General features: G+C 35.8%; 1 protein-coding gene across 1 annotated transcript in view; it reads right to left on the bottom strand.

Annotated features, from left to right (window-relative positions):
* The window catches only part of LOC108733001 (protein vestigial), a gene marked incomplete at its 3' end in the record, with an annotated part of 38157 nt that extends 19940 nt beyond the window's left edge, over positions 1 to 18217 (bottom strand). The window contains exons 1-2 of the mRNA XM_025973603.1: positions 17728 to 18217; positions 4365 to 4421 (exon numbers count right to left, since the gene is read on the bottom strand). Of these exons, the coding sequence (XP_025829388.1) occupies positions 4365 to 4421; positions 17728 to 17871 (201 nt within the window). The remainder of the gene's footprint in view (positions 1 to 4364; positions 4422 to 17727) is intronic.
* Positions 18218 to 19281: the final 1064 nt, after the last annotated feature.

Here is a 19281-nt window from a genome sequence, read left to right as displayed (position 1 = left end):
AACGTGGGTAGAAAAGGTTAGAAAAGCAGAGGTATTAGAAAGAATAGGACAACAGGTGACTTTATAGAAGTCAATAAGAAATAGGCGAGATAGGTTGGTAGGACACCTGCTCAGGCATGAAGGTCTAGTCAGAGACATATTAGAGGCAGAAACAGGAGTTAGGAGAGATAGAGGTAGACCTAGGTTAGATTACTGTTCGCAAATAGTTAAGGATGTGGGTTGTTCTAGTTTTAGGGAAATGCGAAGTTTAGCTCAGGATAGGAAAGAGTGGAGGTACGTTTTCAACCAGGCTTAGGACTGACGATCTTATGATGATGAGAGAGAAAGGTGTTATCACTGACATTTCCTTAGAGAATGATACCCTATGTTGAATACTATAAGGAAAATTCATGCATCCTGATGAGTTAAATTATTTGAAGAAACTTTAATACATTGCTTTGGGTTTTAGATTTTTGTATCTATATTTTTATTAGTTTAAATCTAAATTAGGCTTTAATTGTACTAATTAAAGGTAACTATTTTACAGACGTCATAATTACTTCGGAATTTTTATAGGAGGTGTTATGTTGTTATTTCCTAGTTTTGTAATAATTTTCTATGCAAATCGGCGATTACAAAAGGTATCCAGTCACGATGTAAATGTAAATATTCTCGTTACCATTTCAAAAATTATACTTTTGGTTTTGTTTTTCGAAAAAAAAAATACGCATATTCATATTCATAAATTCAGTTATCGCACCTGCGTAAGTCAATTTTTAAAAAATACCTACGGCCTTGCCTCAAAATTACATGCATCATACGTTATGGCTACGTACTTGCCATACATACAAGCACTTATTACACTGCAGGCCCTGATTACATACCATTGAAAACGCGCGTTTAATCAATTTTGTACCTTATTTACGCATAACTTATCTTTGCAATGCGTCCTATGAATAATTTATTAAAATAGTTTCAAAGCCGCGGTTAGCGCACACTCAAAGTTTTATTAGGTGTCGCGAGCTACAACCGAACTATGTATTTTCTCCATTCTTGGGGAGAACTTTGACATGCGTTCGGAATATTAAATTTAAGACAGATAAAGAACATTTGTGCTGATCTATCGTTTGTTCTCGCTAATGTTAACATTCATACCGAGTGTCCGTGCACTTTTGCAATCAAGGATCTACTATCCACGTACTAGGCAGCAACAGCCTCGATAAAGCAGGATAGCACTGAATTGAATCAAAATAGAGCTGTTTAAACTGGAAAATGTGCAATTAAAACTACTTAGCGAAAAGCTAAATAACGCGATTATTATAAGGTCGATAGTCGAAAAATGTAAGGTCAACAGTCAGAAAAGTGGTTGGACATACACCTCTACTCTGTCTTGACTTTCCACTTTCCCCATCATCAACTATTGACATGGATACTCAATTTGAATCCTTTCTTGGTATGCCCTATTAAGATCGATGTGGCTCTAATATGGCTACTAAATATCTGAACCCTTTCACGGCATGCGCTGTTTAGTCTGATCCGGCCCTGATATGGATACTCAATTTGAACATTTTCTTGGTACGCCCTATTAAGATTGATCTAGCGCTCATGTGGCTACTGAATATCTGCATCCTTTTACGACATGCCCCATTTAGTTTGATCTGGCCCTCTGTATGCCTTATTAAGATCTATGTGGCTCTCATGTGGCTACTAAATATCTGAACCCTTTCACGGCATGCGCTATTTAGTCTGATCCGGCCCTGATATGGATACTCAATTTGAACCCTTTCTTGGCATTCCCTATTAATATTGATGTGGTCCTTATATGTGGTTGCTTCGTCTGAACCCTATTTAGCCTAATCTGGTTCTAATGTGTCAACCCTTTAATGGGATAGTCAATTTATACTGATTTGTATATAATAAGTGTATATTCAATAACTTTATTTACCGAAATTGATATGTAATATGCGGGCACTAACGTAGATTATGATCACATTTGCGATTAGAATGGGTTTTTTCTGTATCGGCGTTTTATTCTCCGTCGCCTTCACTGAATCCTATCTGAGGCTTCAGCAGCAGAATGATGTTAACCGTTTGTAAAAGGTATACCGAAAAACTGGAAGCATTTACTTAACGACCTCGGCATAGTTAAAATTCCTGATTCCTTTAATTTATTAGATGGCCTGCTCCTCACTTTTCTTCGCCAAACTGCTTTCTAGATCTGTGTGAACTGTATTTTTACGAACAAGAAGAAAGATAATATATTTGCACTTCTTTTTTGTCTTATCATGGAGTAGAGAGAAATCCCTTAAAAATCTTTAGGTACATTAGGTATTGTCGAACGGTTTCGTTAAAGAAAATTGAAATTCAGGAACATATTTATTTTTTTCTGTGCTTATAAACTGCCGATGTAAAAAGAATCCTTAATTATTTTGGATTTTCTGGTATGAAAATTTCAGAATAGTCGTACATAAAATTTAAAATACCTACAAACAAACCACGTTTAGGGATGAGTAATCAGAATCCTTTAAGACAATACCCCATGTATCTCAGTTTCAAATTTCGATTCTTCATGTTCTAAAACTTTTTCGTCAAAAATTCCAAATCGATGTTCTTTTTGATATTATTTGGCATAAAATCAAAGCGACGGTGATGCATTAGAGGAAGGGATGGGAAAGTGGGGATTATGACAACTCATTTCCTTCAGCTACATGATTTATGTGATACAGTTCCTGTATTAAATGCTGTTGCAGTTATTATCCTATCAATTAACGAAAGAGCTAGACACATATGTGTTTAATATTGGATATATTTTGTAATGTAGATTAATTCTGCACATTATATGGGTAATGGTCATAGAAGTGAACTTGTGGTGTTATTAATTCATGCGGAATTAATTTATTTAGTCGCAGCTACATGCCGTACAAGAGAGAAATTCCATAGGCGTTTTTAAGAAAAACTGACCTTGTTGAATGAAGAAACTCTCGCGTTTCTTTGAAACAATTTGCAGCGAGTGGTAAAGGAACGACTGCCTTTTCCAACAAAGCAAACGACCGTATCGTCCGTCCAAGAAAACGGAATGCGATCACCTTTAAAACAGACTTGATTTGTCGCGACTATTACGCCAGTTACCTAGTAATGTATAGAAGTTTTTGACCTACGTTTGCAACACAATCCTAAATTATTAGGTATTTATCTGTACCTAGTCAAAATTTACTTTTCTTTTATATCTTTTTGGGAAAAAGACAGTAAATCATTGATGTTATTGTATGGAAATGCGAAATTTAGCCCAGGATAGGAAAGAGTGGAGGTATGTGTTCAACCAGTCTTAGGACTGACGACCTTATGATGATGATGATGATGAACGAGTCTGTAAGTTATTGTTAAATACTATGCTGTTGATGAGGAAACTAGACCAAGGACTTAATAGGATGAGCTTGTATTACGCTCAAAAGACTATCGTGTACCTCCCTACAAGAAAGAAGCAATCAGAATTCCATAAAAAAATTGGTAAAGGTTTTTGCTGCTAGTAAGTGAACTGATACCGTGGATAGAGGTTAGAAATGAAGAGATATGAAAAAGAATAGAAGTTTTAGTTTTATAAAAATGCGAAGATTGGATCAGGATAGGAAAAAGTGGAGGTGCGAGTCCAACCAGTCTTAGAACTGACGACCTTATGATGATGATGTATCTATAAGGAATAGTTAGAGGCATATTAAAACTCAAAACAGGAGTCATAAGGGGTAGAGGTAGAGCTAGATTAGATTTTGCTCGCAAATAGTTAAGGATGTGGGTTGTTTTAGTTTTAGGAAAATGCGAAGATTAGCTCAGAATAGGAAAGAGTGGAGTACATGTCCAACCAGTCTTAGGACTGATGACCTTATGATGATGAAGTGAACTGATACAGTCCTGATTCGGGTCTAAAAGCCGTCGTGGGTTGAAGTTGAATAAGTTCGTCACTCGTGCTAGCAAAACGTTAGGACCCGAATCAGAACAGCATCAGTTTAAAGAAGCGTATCCTATATTTAGTTATTTGATTGTTTTTATTATTTATTAGTCCAAAAGCGCTGCGTTTTTCGATCCTGTCTGAAATACAACCTGTGGACTTTCACAATGTTCTAATTTTATTTGGGGAANAAATTTCAATTTGAATGAACCTTTTGGTTTATCCCTTCATTTTGATCACAGTAAAAGGTTTATTTTGTAGTTTCTATTGCACGTACATAATTTGTAATTGTTAATCAATAATTACCCTGAAGACTGCAATCTTCTTCTTTTCCAGGTCGCAAGGGGCTACTAGGGGACAAACCACCAGTGGAACTGACGGATCCTGTGGAGCTGTGCGTCGTGGTGTGCAGGTAAATGTTATGGTCATTTGATAAATTAACTCCGCTGGTCGATGGCTGCGCTAAAGAGTGTGTCTCTTGCAGTCGCTGAACGTTAAACTGCAACAAAGGTATTTACGTTTCAAATTTTTCGAAAAAGTGCAGCAATGACTAATTGCAAACAGTTTAATTGAGATGTGAAATTATTTGAATCTACAATTGCAAAATTATTTCTACAAATATTGCAGAAAAGGTATTGTCACACATGGAGCTAAGTAACCAAACGTATATGAACTAATAATACGTTCAATTTTTATCTGTGTGATCAATTTAATTTGTAGTAACCAACTCAAAACTGTTTGAGGCATTTTATTTTTGAGTCCGTGATCGAATTTCGTACTTTCGTCCTTTGGTGTATATATATAGTATAAAGGGTAGAGTTAAGGAATATTATCTGTGTTGTAAAAAAGTGTCTATCAAACTGCGTTAAATTAGGGTAGCGCTTCAGTAGTAACAGGGTAAATTTCAAAGAAAACGTCAAAAGTTATTAGAATACGATATAAAAATAAACAAGAACAAAATTACTTTGAACTACACAAATAGTTGACCTGAAGTGAGACAATCCGCCAATGAAAGTATAACAAAGTATTTCTCTGCAAATTACCCATTTCTGCTTTACTTTGTAATAATTATAATACTCAAATTGCTAAGTTGTATGGTACTTAACCTTTGGGAAGTAACTGTCTATGAATGGGAAATTGTGCAGACAACGGCTTAAGTATACCTTTTATTTTCGATTACTTACCTATAACACAAAGTCTATAAAATATATTCTTATTATAGTTTATTTAAAATGTTGAAAACTATAACTTGTGGTTTTGAATATTGAAAAGAAGATTGACACAATTTTAAAATACTAAAGTTTCGGAATTTATTAGCAATGAATGCTCTTTCGTAGAAGGCTATTTGTATACAAATTGTTGAATGCTTGAAGTTGTTTCCTTAAACATTTTGTGTGATGTGTGAGGTAACAGAAGAGAGGGCGGTATGGAAATCAGTAAGGAAAGTAGAGAGAGAATTTGAAAGGTTAGTTGGAGACATAGTAATAGAAGCTGAAACAGGAGTAAATAGTGGTAAAGGAAGATCAAGATTAGATTACTGTTCAGAAAAACTGATTATGATGAATAAATAAAAACTATAAATTATGTTAGGATGAGTTTAATGCAAGTTATATTCGATTTTTTAATCGCATGTTAGCTAGCCATTTCATACAATACGATATTAATTAGCACGTGTAGGTATTAATAGAAGAGCTTTGGAACGCGGGTATTTATGTATTTGAAGTGGTGATAAAACACATGTCCGACAGGTCTCATTATTAATAGATTATTGATAATTAAATTAGTTTGGTGGAACTGGTACGAATTCCTGGAATGCCTTATTAATCATTTCGGCTGTTAATACATGTGTATGTATACTTATGTAATACATATTTATGCATAATAGTATTATGTAAGAGTGACGATACGCGAGACTGCTTTGGCCCCCTGACGTTGCGTGTGCGCCACGGATATATGCAAATTAGATAAAATTTTGACAGAATGATGACGTGTGCTCAACACAGCACGAAATCGCACCATTTCACCAACCTCATTTAAATATCTTCGTGTGAGTATCTACATTGTATGTATTACAAGCATGGTTAGCGGTACAAGAGCTGCGGAACTTAAGAACACATAATTTTTTAAACAAATAATATATTAATTAAAACACTTAATCAATTTAGAATGCGACGCTGTAAACGTTTTTCAAACATTAAACAATGGATAAACGTTGCTTTTAACGCCGCGCATTGTGCTGCTCTAGCCGCAGCTCTAATCTCTAATATAAACTTACCCTTATAGACCATCAAGGCTCATTCGCGTGAGCGGCGAGACAGTTAGATTTTTGAAGTATGCCAAAAGAAATCGCGGGTTATTTTTCCAACAAAGTAGTTTAAATAATTGCATAGACCAATTCCACAACTAAATATTGAGATAATTGGGGATAGCCGACATATCCTTATGAAGGATAATTTAATAAAACGCAGGAAAATAAAAAAGAAAGTTTAAAAACGTTCGAAATGCCGTGTTACAGGCGAATGATGAGGGTACCGTGGATAGAGAAGGTTAGAAATGAAGAGGTATTAGAAAGAATAGGAGAACAGAGGACTCTATGGAAGTCAATAATAAATAGGGAGATAGGTTAGTAGGACACCTTCTTAGGCATGAAGGTCTAGTCAGAGACATATTACACGCAGAAACGGGAGTTAGGAGGGGTAGAGGTAGACTTAGATTAGATTACTGTTCGCAAATAGTTAAGGATGTGGGTTGTTCTAGTTTTAGGGAAATGCAAAAATTAGCTCAGGATAGGAAAGAGTGGAGGTGCGTGTCGAACCAGTCTTAGGACTGACGCCCTTATGATGATGATGAATATGAGTATTATATGCCTAAATTTTTACAAAAATTAGGGATACCCAAAAATAAGGGATACCCTGATTAAGTTGCGTCTTGAAAAGGGCTTTATTTAACTAAAAATAGGGTATAAAATAAAATGTATTCCTTTTTCTCTCTCATTTATTCCTTGAAGGTAACGTTTCCGTTTGAATAGCAGAGATCTGATTTTTGAAACCATCCTACGAAGTGTGTAAATACTATGAGTTAATATTTCCATTGGTAATTTTTTAATTTGAATGTGTTTTAAAAGGGACAATTGTTTTATTATATTTTTCCTGTTTTATTTGTATTAAATGTTTCTTCACAAGTACACCTACGATTGTCTTAAAATTATACTGGTAAATCAGAATTAGATTAAAAACGAAAAATTTATTTTTTATATGTGTAGATTTTTAGCTGAACATAGGTATCCTCTTAATATCTACTTTGTATTTATCTTTTTAATTTTTGGAGTCCTTCAATGTTTCCTAGAATTAAATATTGCAATAGTTTAGAAAAAGGGTCAGTAAATATTATCTATATCTTGCATGTCTAAGTAATAGAAATGAAACAAATATTTCATTAGTATAAAAAAAGCAAAACAAATTTATTTACATTGAATATCATTATAGGCAGTAAAATATGTTGTTAATGACCTTATAGAAATGGATTATAATTTGAATCGCTAATGTCGGCTACTTGTTGCACTGTTGAAAGTAATTCCTTAAGATTTGCTTTTTTTATTTTCCGCACAATTAATTATCTACAAAGCTCTGGTTCGGTCAACTAAATATACCCATGCAATGCTAGTCATGAAGGAACTTATATTGTAAAATATTGATTTGCTATCTATTCTATTTTTTCTTGTCAGAAAATTAACTATACCAGTAGTCAAGGAGCACAAGATGAGTCAACCTTTTATCAAGTCATCGTCGGTAATGATAATTTTTAATTGAAGTTGTTAATCGTTTTATTAATGCTTTTGCAGTCCAACTCTGGTGCAAATGAAACTGTCGCCATCAATCATAACTCGAGAGAGATAGAAAGTTATAAATGCACCGTGTGTCTAGTTTAACCGATCGATTGTTTGTAGACTTCAACAGAATTCAAATTACAATGATGACAAGAAGTTGTTTTTGATTCGAACGTATAATAATGAAGTTCAGCGGCGGTCAGTAATAATCATAATGACCGGAGTAGAACTGCATTAGAATTTCATGTTTGATTGACTATTTCTGATTAATGTTGAGAATGTGTCCAAGGATTGAGATGGTCAATTATTATTTAAGTAGGTACCTAATACTGAAAACGGTAGAAAAAGGAATGCATACATAGGATTTGTAGATTTAGAAAAAGATTTTGACAATGTTAAATGTGACAAAATGTTAAATATACTTAAAAATATAGGGGTGAGTTACAGAGATAGAAGCGTGATACTTAGTTTGTATAGAGCAATAGAGAGTTATAGAGCTGGGGCTACAACGTAGAGAATTAAATATTAAGAAAAGACTCAGACAGGAATGCACACTGTCACCGCTACTTTTGAATCTATACATTGATCAACATCATTAAAGACAGTACAACTGTAGGGATAGATATACAGGGGCAAACGATTAGTATGCTTAGATTTGCAGATGATATGGCAGTATTAGTATCTAGCAAGGAGGAGTTGGAGATAACTCTAAATAAAATGGAAGCGGTATTGACAAAACAGTTGTGTATGAAAATAAATAAAAGTAAATAGTGAATATAAAGATAGGAGACGAAAAATGGTGGCTGCTATTAGATATCTAGGAAGTCAGATAAGTCAGGGCGGAAGGACTAGTAGGGATATACAGCAGAGGATAGCGTAAGGTGGTGTTAGATGCAAATGATGAGGATACCGTGGATAGAGAAGGTTAGAAATGAAGAGATATTAGAAAGAATAGGAGAACAAAGGACTCCATGAAAGTTAATAAGAAATAGGCGAGATAGGTTAGCACGACACCTTCTCAGGCATGAAGGTCTGGTCAGAGATATATTAGAGGCAGAAACGGGAGTTTGGAGGGGTAGAAGTAGATCTAGATTAGATTACTGTTCTCAAATGGTTAAGGTTGTGGGTTTTTCTAGTTTTAGCTGAGGATAGGAGAGAGTGGAAGTGCGTGTCCAACCAGTCTTAGGACTGACGACCTTATGATGATGACGACCTATTCTGTAAAAGAGAGTGCGATATTCCATTGGACAGATATCCGGATAGGATCAGGCTCTGTTACGAAAGTCGTATTACGATATCTACACCTTGTTCCCTGTGAAAGGAGTTCCCTATTATAATAGTCCTTGCTTATTCCTGTAAGGTCCTTATTTGATTATATATTCGTAGCCTGTTAGGGGATTCTTTTCTTAACTGTATTCGACCCTGACTTGAAAGTCCTATTAAAAACCTGCATGGAACGTCTAATTTACCAAATAACCCTGAAGAAAAATGCATGGTAAAAGTTTAAGACAAATTATAAATCGCAAATCAAAATCCTATTGCGAATCCTGCAAGATATCCTGATTTGCGCCATACAATCCAATATTGTCGGGATCCTAATGGGATCATGTAAAGCAGCCTAATCTTCCTTTTACAGGTTTATCTAGTTAGGAGCCTTCAAGGCACCCCAATCTGCCTCTTACAGGTTAACCTGTTCAGAACCGTAGAGACTATCCTTATCAGGGCCCTGTAAGGTAGCCGGATCCGAATCGGAGTATATGAGGCGTTACTTGTATACTTGGTCTAGTCATGATCAAATATTCCTTCTTGAGCCTTAAATAGGGCAGCTGGGATGCCTGATGCCTGATGTCGGCAGACGAGCGGCGGCAACGCGCCTAGTTCTTCACTTGGGCATTTATTACGTATATTAAAAGGTGCTTTAAACAGAAACAATGTCGAAAACTGTATTTATTTTGGGAGAGAAATAACTGGACATCCACTATCCAGGAAATAGGTGAAGACGTTCTTCACCTACTTCACCTAGAAAAGCTGTGGATCTCACTCATTGGGGATGGCGTTTACGAAAAGGAACTTTCTAGTTATAGTCTTAGGTATCGTATGGCAAATTGTTTGCGAATTTATTCAAGGAACTGATATCCACTATCCAGGAAATAGGTGAAGACGTTCTTCACCTACTTCACTTAGAAAAGCTGTGGGTCTCACTCATTGGGGATGGCGTTTACAAAAAGGAACTTTCTAGTTATAGTCTTAGGTATCGTATGGCAAATTGTTTGCGAATCTATTCAAGGAACTGATATCCACTATCCAGGAAGTAGGTGAAGACGTTCTTCACCTACTTCACCTAGAAAAGCTGTGGGTCTCACTCATTGGGGATGGCGTTTACGAAAAGGAACTTTCTAGTTATAGTCTTAGGTATCGTATGGCAAATTGTTTGCGAATTTATTCAAGGAACTGATATCCACTATCCAGGAAATAGGTGAAGACGTTCTTCACCTACTTCACCTAGAAAAGCTGTGGATCTCACTCATTGGGGATGGCGTTTACGAAAAGGAACTTTCTAGTTTTAGTCTTGGGTATCGTTTGGCAAATTGTTTGCGAATTTATTCAAGGAACTGACGTGATCGCGCTTTTACATACAAAAGAAGTACCGTCGATGGTCGAGCAATCGAAGCCGACGCGACACTCCACTCTCCTCTCCGTTTCTCCTCCACGAAGGATCAAAACTCAAAAAGCAAACAGTCTTGTTTTAATAGTGGCTAATCAAACGTTTTTTACCGGACGTGATGAATAGACTCGGATGAAAAACATGTCAGTTGTTGAAATTGGAGGTTCGGGAAGAGTTGGTCGTTCAGCCGGCGGAATGCTTTGACAAGACCGAATTCACCTTCGCGGCTCGTCCTTTCGATCGTCCATCGTGTGTATCTCTTCTACAGATGCCCATACACACGCACATATAGAGAAATGCCATATAACGTGCACGTATTGTATTGTACATATGTATTTACGAAAGTTCCCGCGAGTCCGAACCTGAACATTTAGCGTTGTCGACGAAGGAGCATCCGTTATCGCGAGCTTTCTTTCTTATTTCGCTTCTTAAAAAGATAACGAGAGCGTGTTCGTTTTAAAACTGTCATTATTTTTAAATATGTAACGCTTTATCGAACACTTTTAAATAATATACGCAATTGATTGCTGGTCTTTAGCAGATTTATCAAAAGGCATTTAAAAAGTAATCGATACGATGAATCCTTGGAGTTCGTAAAAGCTTTAAGCACCCCGATTGTGAACTAAAAAAGCTGTAGTAACTCACACGGTGGTGTGCCAGTCAAGTTCGAAATAAAGAGTGACACTTTGGTAGTATGAATATTAGATAAACCATTTCGAGCTACTTTCCATTCTTCCATAAGTCAAAAACTATTGCACCTTCACAGTTGCAATTTTGTATAATTTATAGGGCGCCTTCCAACACTTAGAATCCCAAATAGCATTCTCCAGTTACTAAGGTCTGAAGAATGCTGTTTTTCTCACTCATTCACTCATCAAAAATGTGGACTACTTCTGAATTTGAAAATTGGTATCGAGGAAGGTAAACCAAAAATCGTAAAACGTGAAAATGGGTGGTAAGTTCGGTACAAACGATGTTAAGAAAAAAAAAAAACTTTTGGGTGTTTCATTCCCACCAGCCAGTAATGCTGGTGGGCGGGCAGTCCCTCCGGACTATGCCGGAAGGTAGGGCGGAAGGCCCTCTTCAGCCTGCTTTCAGGAATCGTGGGAATGGGTGGGTGGTGGTTCGGGTGAGAAAGATGAGACGGACGAAATGAAGACAGAAGAGAATGAAAGATTATCTGTGGAATATTACTGCTTCAGCATTTACCTAAGTGATCCAAGGAAACCACAGAAAAACTTGGACCAAGGCAGACGGACCCGGAATCGAACCGGCGTCCTCCCGAATGCTAAGCAATGGTCTAAACCAGGGATGTTACGGAGCTTCGACTCCGGTTCCGTTAAGTCGGAACTTCCGATTATTATTACACTTTCGGTTCCGACTTCGGCTCCAACACTTTTAAATCGAAGGTTTTAATCGGAGGTTGAAGCGTAACATAGCGGCGGCGCGGCGGCCTATGTCGGCTGTTATGAACAAGTTCATAGTATAAACTTCATACATGTCGCGCGGGGAATCCCCCGAAAATTGAAATGAAAAAAATTTGACTAAATAATGTTTTATTTGTCCTTAAATAAAAATTCTCTCTCATGCCACCACTTATGACTCTGCCTCCGACTCTGATTCCGACTCCGATAAAGCAGATTTAAAAACTCCGACTCCGCCTTCGGTTCCGATAAAACTACCTCCGTTACATCCCTGGTCTAAACCTCTAGGTCATGCCGCTCGGTACGATGTTAAGGATAATCGGCTTTGTTGATAAAGGAGTTGATATCTGAAAAGGTGCCAAGTTCTATTATACGAAGTGTACTCTTATTGTTACGTTCGCTGATATTAACTTATAACTTGACAAGTTTTATATTTAGATATTACTTTAAATGTAATGTATTGATTATTAAAACTTACCAAAAGCTATAAATTCGGTTACAGAGGCCCTAATTCAATTATACCCTGTATGGAACTTGGCACCCCCACCATAAATCAAAATAATACGAAAAATCAAAGCTTATATAGGGTGAAAAATTGTTTATTTTTGTAAAACCAATTAAGGTAAACTTAACCTTAAAACTTACATTGATAAAGCAATAAAGGCGAAACGACGGTTGCTGATTCTGTTACAGTAAATAACTTAAGCTTTGATTTGCCACATTCACATAAAAAAGGGCAGAGATGGAAACTATAAGAAAAAAGGGATCTACCTATGACAATTATTATTTTTTTCTTCAAAGCAGCAGATGTTCTTGATGGATTATAGATAAAATGGTGGCGTATTAACTACGATATTTAACGATAGAATCGCGTTCGATATTTAATTCTCAACGTCAACTTATCACCTCATTAGGACGCTCTTCCTTTTTCAACTTCCGCAATTAGACGCCCCAACATGGACATTGCTATTTCCCTGGTGAGACCGCTTGGACGCTAGCGTCATGAATTTTAATTCGAGTTTACATTAAAAGCAATTCGAAAAGACGAAGAACGTTTCCACTCGAAAGAATGCAAGTACAGACCACATTTTCAATCGTTCACAAATCGATTTTTATTAGGCGATGAACTAACATTTTGATAGATTTTCTTGTTGTAAATGCAGGCATGAACGTGAAATACTTTGTAAAAATTCCCTGTAATCGTAATGCGCTTTGTGTTATCCTTAATCCTTTGTCACCAAAAGTGTAAAATGTAACAAAAAATGTTTTAGAGCATTGTATTTCCGCGTAAGATGCTGCCACTTAAATTGCCCATTGTCGGAAGCAAGTGTTTTTGGTTATAGACCGCTATGCGTTACTATGAAACGGTGTTAGCACTTTATTGACGAAAAAGTGTCCTAATATACTCTAAAATAATAGCATACAACCGGAAATATGTTTTTCATCGTAGAGCGCTATGTGTTACCGTGAAACAGCATTAGCATTTTATCGACGATTTGGTACCTCATATTCTAAAATAATTACCCATAGCTAGAAGTATGGTTTCCATTGTGTAGTGCTATGCTTTACCATGAAAAGGTATTACCACTTTATCGACAAATAAGTGCCTTACATTGTAAAATAATTGCACACAGCTGGAACTAAGCCTTTCATCCGTGAGCGCTATGCGTTATTGTGAAAGGGTGTTAGCACTTTATCGACGAAAAAGTGCCTTACATTCTAAAATAATTGCACATAGATAAAAGTATGGTTTACATCGTGAAGTGCTATGCCTTACGGTGAAAGGGTATTACCACTTTACCGACGAATAAGTGCCCTACATAGTAAAATAATTGCACACAGCTGGAACTAAGCTTTTCATCGTGGAGCGCTATGCGTTCTTGTGAAAGGGTGTTAGCACTTTATCGACGAAAAAGTGTATTATATTCTAAAATTATTGCACATAGCAGGAAGTATGTTTTTCATCGTGAAGCGCTTTGCATTTTATCGATGAAATAAACCACCATATCGTAAAAAAATTGCACGTCGTTAGGAATTGCCGAGCGCTAATGATTATCGTAGAGCGCTAGTACTTTGTCGAACAAGTGGGTACGTTGTAACGTAAAAAAATGCATATTATCTTAGAATATTGAATTTTCTTGCTTAACGATAGAGCCACCTTTAGGATATTATTTTATTTGAAAAAGAAAAGTAACGGATATCGCTATTCATCATAAATCATTTGTAATTATCATTACAATGTATTACGTGTAAAATACTCGAGTTGATGGTATGCTTGCACATACACATATTATGTGTATAAACACTGCTCGATAAAATTTATAACTATCCATGATTATAGGCATTAAAGATAGTTGAGAGTAAAATTTCTAAGAAAAAGATATAATTGTGTTATACACTTCCTTGCTTTAATGACTTTAGAACCGGATGATTGTTGTAAATAGTTCTGATAATCCCAAAGGCATTATCAGTTGCATTTAATTGTCCAGGCCTACATTACTTATCATCCTTTTTTCGTAACTATAATTAAATAAATTTAGATGCGATATAATATTTTCTTGTGTTGAATGGCGTGAAAATTCAACTTTGCAGTCTGTAATTTAAAAGCGACGCATAAAGTTTAATTTATTATTTTGTTCTTTTTAACGTTAGGCCAATAATTCCAAACTTTCAACACCTTTTCTGTTATAATAATATAAAATGTTGCTGTTGCCTGCGCAGATAGCATGCATCAATAATATAATTAATGGGGAATTTAGTTCAATAATTAATTGGTTAATCAATTAGATAATTATATACTGCAGGGACACCGACAAAATCAAGTTTTACTATATAATTTATTTAAATCAATCTTAAAATTAAAATGGAAGCACCTGTTAATAACCATATTTATTTAAAGATACCTTAATGATGTGTATTAATTACACACTTAATTACATATCTACTGTATTTTTGTAGCAAACATTAACATTGCAGGTAGTTATAATATTTCTTAAATAATAATAATTGATTTGTGCTTTTAAGTTTAAGATATTTGGGATTTTGCCGTTATTGACAATTTTGTTAAGAATAATTCAAGGAATATTCTCCCAAAGTTTTATAAGAATCAAATGAGAACACCAATTTTTCTATTACAGATAAATGTTCCTTGAATCGTCCTGATCAAAAGTCTCAATGATGGCATGTCTCAAAAATCTCGAACTTTTGAACTTGCTTGAAAATAAAAATTCTCATCATAATACTAAAAGGTGAGACTTGATCGGGATGATTAAACTTTTAAATTTTTATTACAATCGACCGAAACACATTTTCCTTTCAAAATCTGCGGTGTCCTTTCTGTCTCTTTAATCTATAATTGTGGGGTGCCGACTGTTTCATGAACTACATTGCAATAGTTAAAACTACAATGTTTGGTTCAGGATAGGAACAGAGGTAAAGTTTGATCAAATGTTGTGTATTTTCGTTTTAGAATTATTACATATTTCTGTATTAAATTAAAACTTAAAAATTGAACTTATAATCTTTGTAATTGGCTTTTTTAAGGAAAAACGAACTTAAAATAGAAGTTATAGAAAGAATAGAAATTATTATGCAAAAATAATTTTTACCATTTTCCAGTTTGCGTAATTTTTACAGCAAAAGAAAAGTCATAATTATCCAAATCATTTGCTAATAATATGCAAGGCTATTTATTCAACTTCTGTCGGAACGCGATTTTTAAAAAGACGTCAAAGTTTAAACCGATTAATTCAGCTTCTGAAAGACACAAATATATAACAATATAAATTTCAGTACTCAGAGTTCACAATATTTTTTTACAAACCTAATTGAATATTCAAAAAGAACATATATTTTTTTACTTTCTTTATTGATTGCCAATTGTTTTTAGATATGATGTAGCTTATGGTAATCAAATTTATTGTCCTGTGGGTAGGTATGTAAAAGCAAGCCAAAGCTAATGTTTATTTAGGCATACCACAGAGTCATTATGTCATTAAAATCAGATCTGTTTATCTTCATTCCTTCACAACATTCGTTCAAACCTATTGCCTTCAATCTAGGAATTTTGTATGATTAGAATGGATTTTTATAACAATATTTTGTTACTATTAGATAAAATACGAATAAGTCATTAATACCTATATAGTAGATAAAATTATTTGTCACTGTTGTATTCAACGCTTAATTAAAGGTATCAGCTTTATTCATTTTATTTTAATTGCTGCATTTAATAATTGAAATAGATACCTATTATAGTATATACGTATCAAAAATTTTCGAACAAAATCATAAAATTTCTTAAGTAAGTTTTGTTGAACAATTTCCGTCTTAAATATATGTCGAACATTTAAACAAGACAAGTCTTAATATACTATCAACAAGAATCATAAAACTGCCAACTAAAATCGTTGCCCTTCTAGCAATGTCGTCTGCTATTTTTATTTTTGATTTTGGCACCTGAACACAGGCCGCTACAAATGCGCATAGTAATCTCTAATCGCATGCCTGACGGTGCATGCATTTATTTCGATACTTGTCAGATGACAAGAAAGAAATTCGAAGAAAATATAAATCCTTTTTAAGGAACAAAATAATTGACAAACGACGGAATAAAGATGCCATACGTATCTTTACTTTTCTATTTTATCTTAATACAGATTTTTATTACATCAAACGTTTCATTACTGGTGCAGAATTTGGACATTTAATCACATAATGCGATTTTTGAGTATTAGTTGCAGGAAATACGCTTGGTCCTGAAGTGCAGCAAGGTGATAGCACTTATTGACGAATTCGACTGCTGCGACGTAAAAAATTTGAAAATTTAAGTGCATTCCACCGTGAATGCTGCGGCGATTTCACATTATCGAAAAATAATGTATATGCCCTTATCGTAAAGCGTTGTGTTTAAGCTGGAGTGAAGGGTTATACATTATTGTTACAAAAGCGCGTAATGCTGATCATTTTCGGGGAATTTAGCCTTTTTCCGAGGAGCGCTCTACGATATTGTGAAACAGTTATAAGATTATACCAACGAAAAAGTGTAAAATATCGCAGAAAATTTTCACATTCCAGAAATTATAATTTGTTTCTCTGTACGGCACTGATAGAACCATTTTTGGACATTCTGGGCATATTATAGTGGATGCCATCGTGGAGCGATGTGCGTAATCGTGTGGCGATTTCACTTTATCGAGAAATAAATAGATACTTGTACCACAGTATAATAATACTCTATTCAATAGAAGGGAAGCGCTTTTTACATTGGAATGAAGGGATTACGCTTCATCAACGAAATACTGTAAAATATCCCAGAACATTTGCACAATCCGGAAAATATTTTGCCTTTCATCAAAGAGTGTCTCTTTTGTGCATATCGCATATCGCAGAAGTATTGCACACCGCCGGCGGGATTGAATGCATTTCATAGTGGAGCGTAGTGCGTTACCGTGAAAGGGTTTTAGCGTAAAGAACATTACACACCGCCGCGGGAGGATGTGCTTTTCGGTGTAGAGCGCTTTGAGTTATCGTGAAAGGATTGTAGCGTAAAGAACATTACACATCGCTGCGGGAGGATGTGCTTTTCGGTGTAAAGCGCTTTGAGTTACCGTGAAAGGGTATGAGTCTAAAGAATATTCCACATAGCCGCGGGAGGATGTGCTTTTCGGTGTAAAGCGCTTTGAGTTACCGTAAAAGGGTTTTAGCCTAAAGAACATTACACATTGCCGCGGAAGGATGTGCTTTTCGGTGTTGAGCGCTTTCAGTTATTGTGAAGCGGTTCAGTACTTTGTCGGCAAACAAATGCGTTATTAGGTGAAGATATTTCACATTATCGTAGAACTTTGAATTCTGTCACTGTCAATGATGAATTCTAGTAGGTGTGACGTACCCTATCATATTGATGAGCGGCTCCAAAAGGAGATGAGAATGGCCCAGCTCTGGGCACGGGATGAGCCGATACCGGAGGAGCACCTCCAGCTCTCTGGTACAAATAAGGGTAATACGCCTGGTACATCACTTCTGAACAGCTCATATTACAAAATAAACAAGTACATTACAACTGCGTGTCTGTACAACACTTTGCGCTGACCGATCGTATCCTTTCCGTCGCGGCGCAGACTTCGGTTCGCGTTATCCTTCGAAAGGATAATTCGATCGTCGCACACTTATACGAAACTACTACAGGGTGTTTTTTTATTATTCACGTGATATCACAGTTACATTTTTCTAGTCTGTTTTTGTTTTCCTCGAAAAAACGCAAGAAAAAAGTTATAAGTGACCGGACGCACAAGCGGGGAGTGATAAGGGCGACGTCGCGCGGTCGTGGTAAAATCCGTCCACAAACATAATCACAGTAAACACTGACTCCTGCTCGCGGGTCCCGTTGACGACTGGATGAGGCTCCGCCCCGCGGATTCCCCTCTTCGGACGAAATTCTGGGAGTCTATTCGTTATCACGTCATGCTTGCAGTTCAGACCAATGACAAAGCGCCGGTAAAGAAAAAGTGCCCAATGGAAAATGGCCACTGCATTCCTCCTCTGGGATATTATTTTATTTCCATATCGCCATAGTAGGAAAATTTTTAGTCGATTAGGATGTAAAGCTCCAACCCTGATCGGACGCATACCATTCACTACTTCCAGTACATCACGCGAAAATCGCTTATTTTAAATCGATTCGAAACTGTGATAAGTCACCTTTAAAATAACCTCCAAAGAAAAAAAGTTCCCTAATAAAGTTATACCTGAATGGAATTCATTAGGAATGAATACCAAATTGACATATTTAGATACGTTTTTTGAAAATTTAATTTAGTGTTATACGAGGTCCTTTGAAAAAGGACCTACGGCTCGATGTACCGAATTCGCGTTTAGAATATTCGATAAATCTTTTGTGGAATGTTGAGATTTTAGAGTGTTTATTTAATCAAGTTTTGATTGATTGATTGATTGATTTTCTTGTATGTAATCCCTTACAGGATCGCTTGGTTGTCTATGCGCCTGTCTGTTTGACCAACAAGTGTATAATCATCAAAATCTATCTGTAGTTTTTCTAGTTGAGTTACAATCCACTTAGGATACTTTTAGCATATTATAGATGGATTTCGTCGTAAAGCGCTCTGCGTAATCGGTGGCGATATCATCACTTTTTCGGGAAATAAGTAGATATACTTGTGCCACTGTACAAATATATTATATTTAAGGGAAGAGAAGTGTTTTTTACGTAGCATTGTAGGATTACATATATTTTAACGACACACAGATAAATGTAAAATCGCAGGTAAAAGTAGGAAATCTTGCCTTTTTGCCGAGGGGCGCTTTACGATAATGTGAAGGGGCTGTAAAATTATACCAATAAAAAGGTGTTAAATATCACAAAAAATTTTGGCATTCCGGCAAATACGTTTTGTTTCTCTGTAGGGCACTGCTAGAACCATTTTTG

The sequence above is a fragment of the Agrilus planipennis genome, unplaced genomic scaffold (genome assembly GCF_000699045.2).
Source record: "Agrilus planipennis isolate EAB-ADULT unplaced genomic scaffold, Apla_2.0 scaffold51, whole genome shotgun sequence".
In the NCBI taxonomy this organism is placed as follows: domain Eukaryota; kingdom Metazoa; phylum Arthropoda; class Insecta; order Coleoptera; family Buprestidae; genus Agrilus; species Agrilus planipennis.
Note: the sequence above shows the minus strand (reverse complement) of the source record. Positions and strands in the feature narration are given on the sequence as shown.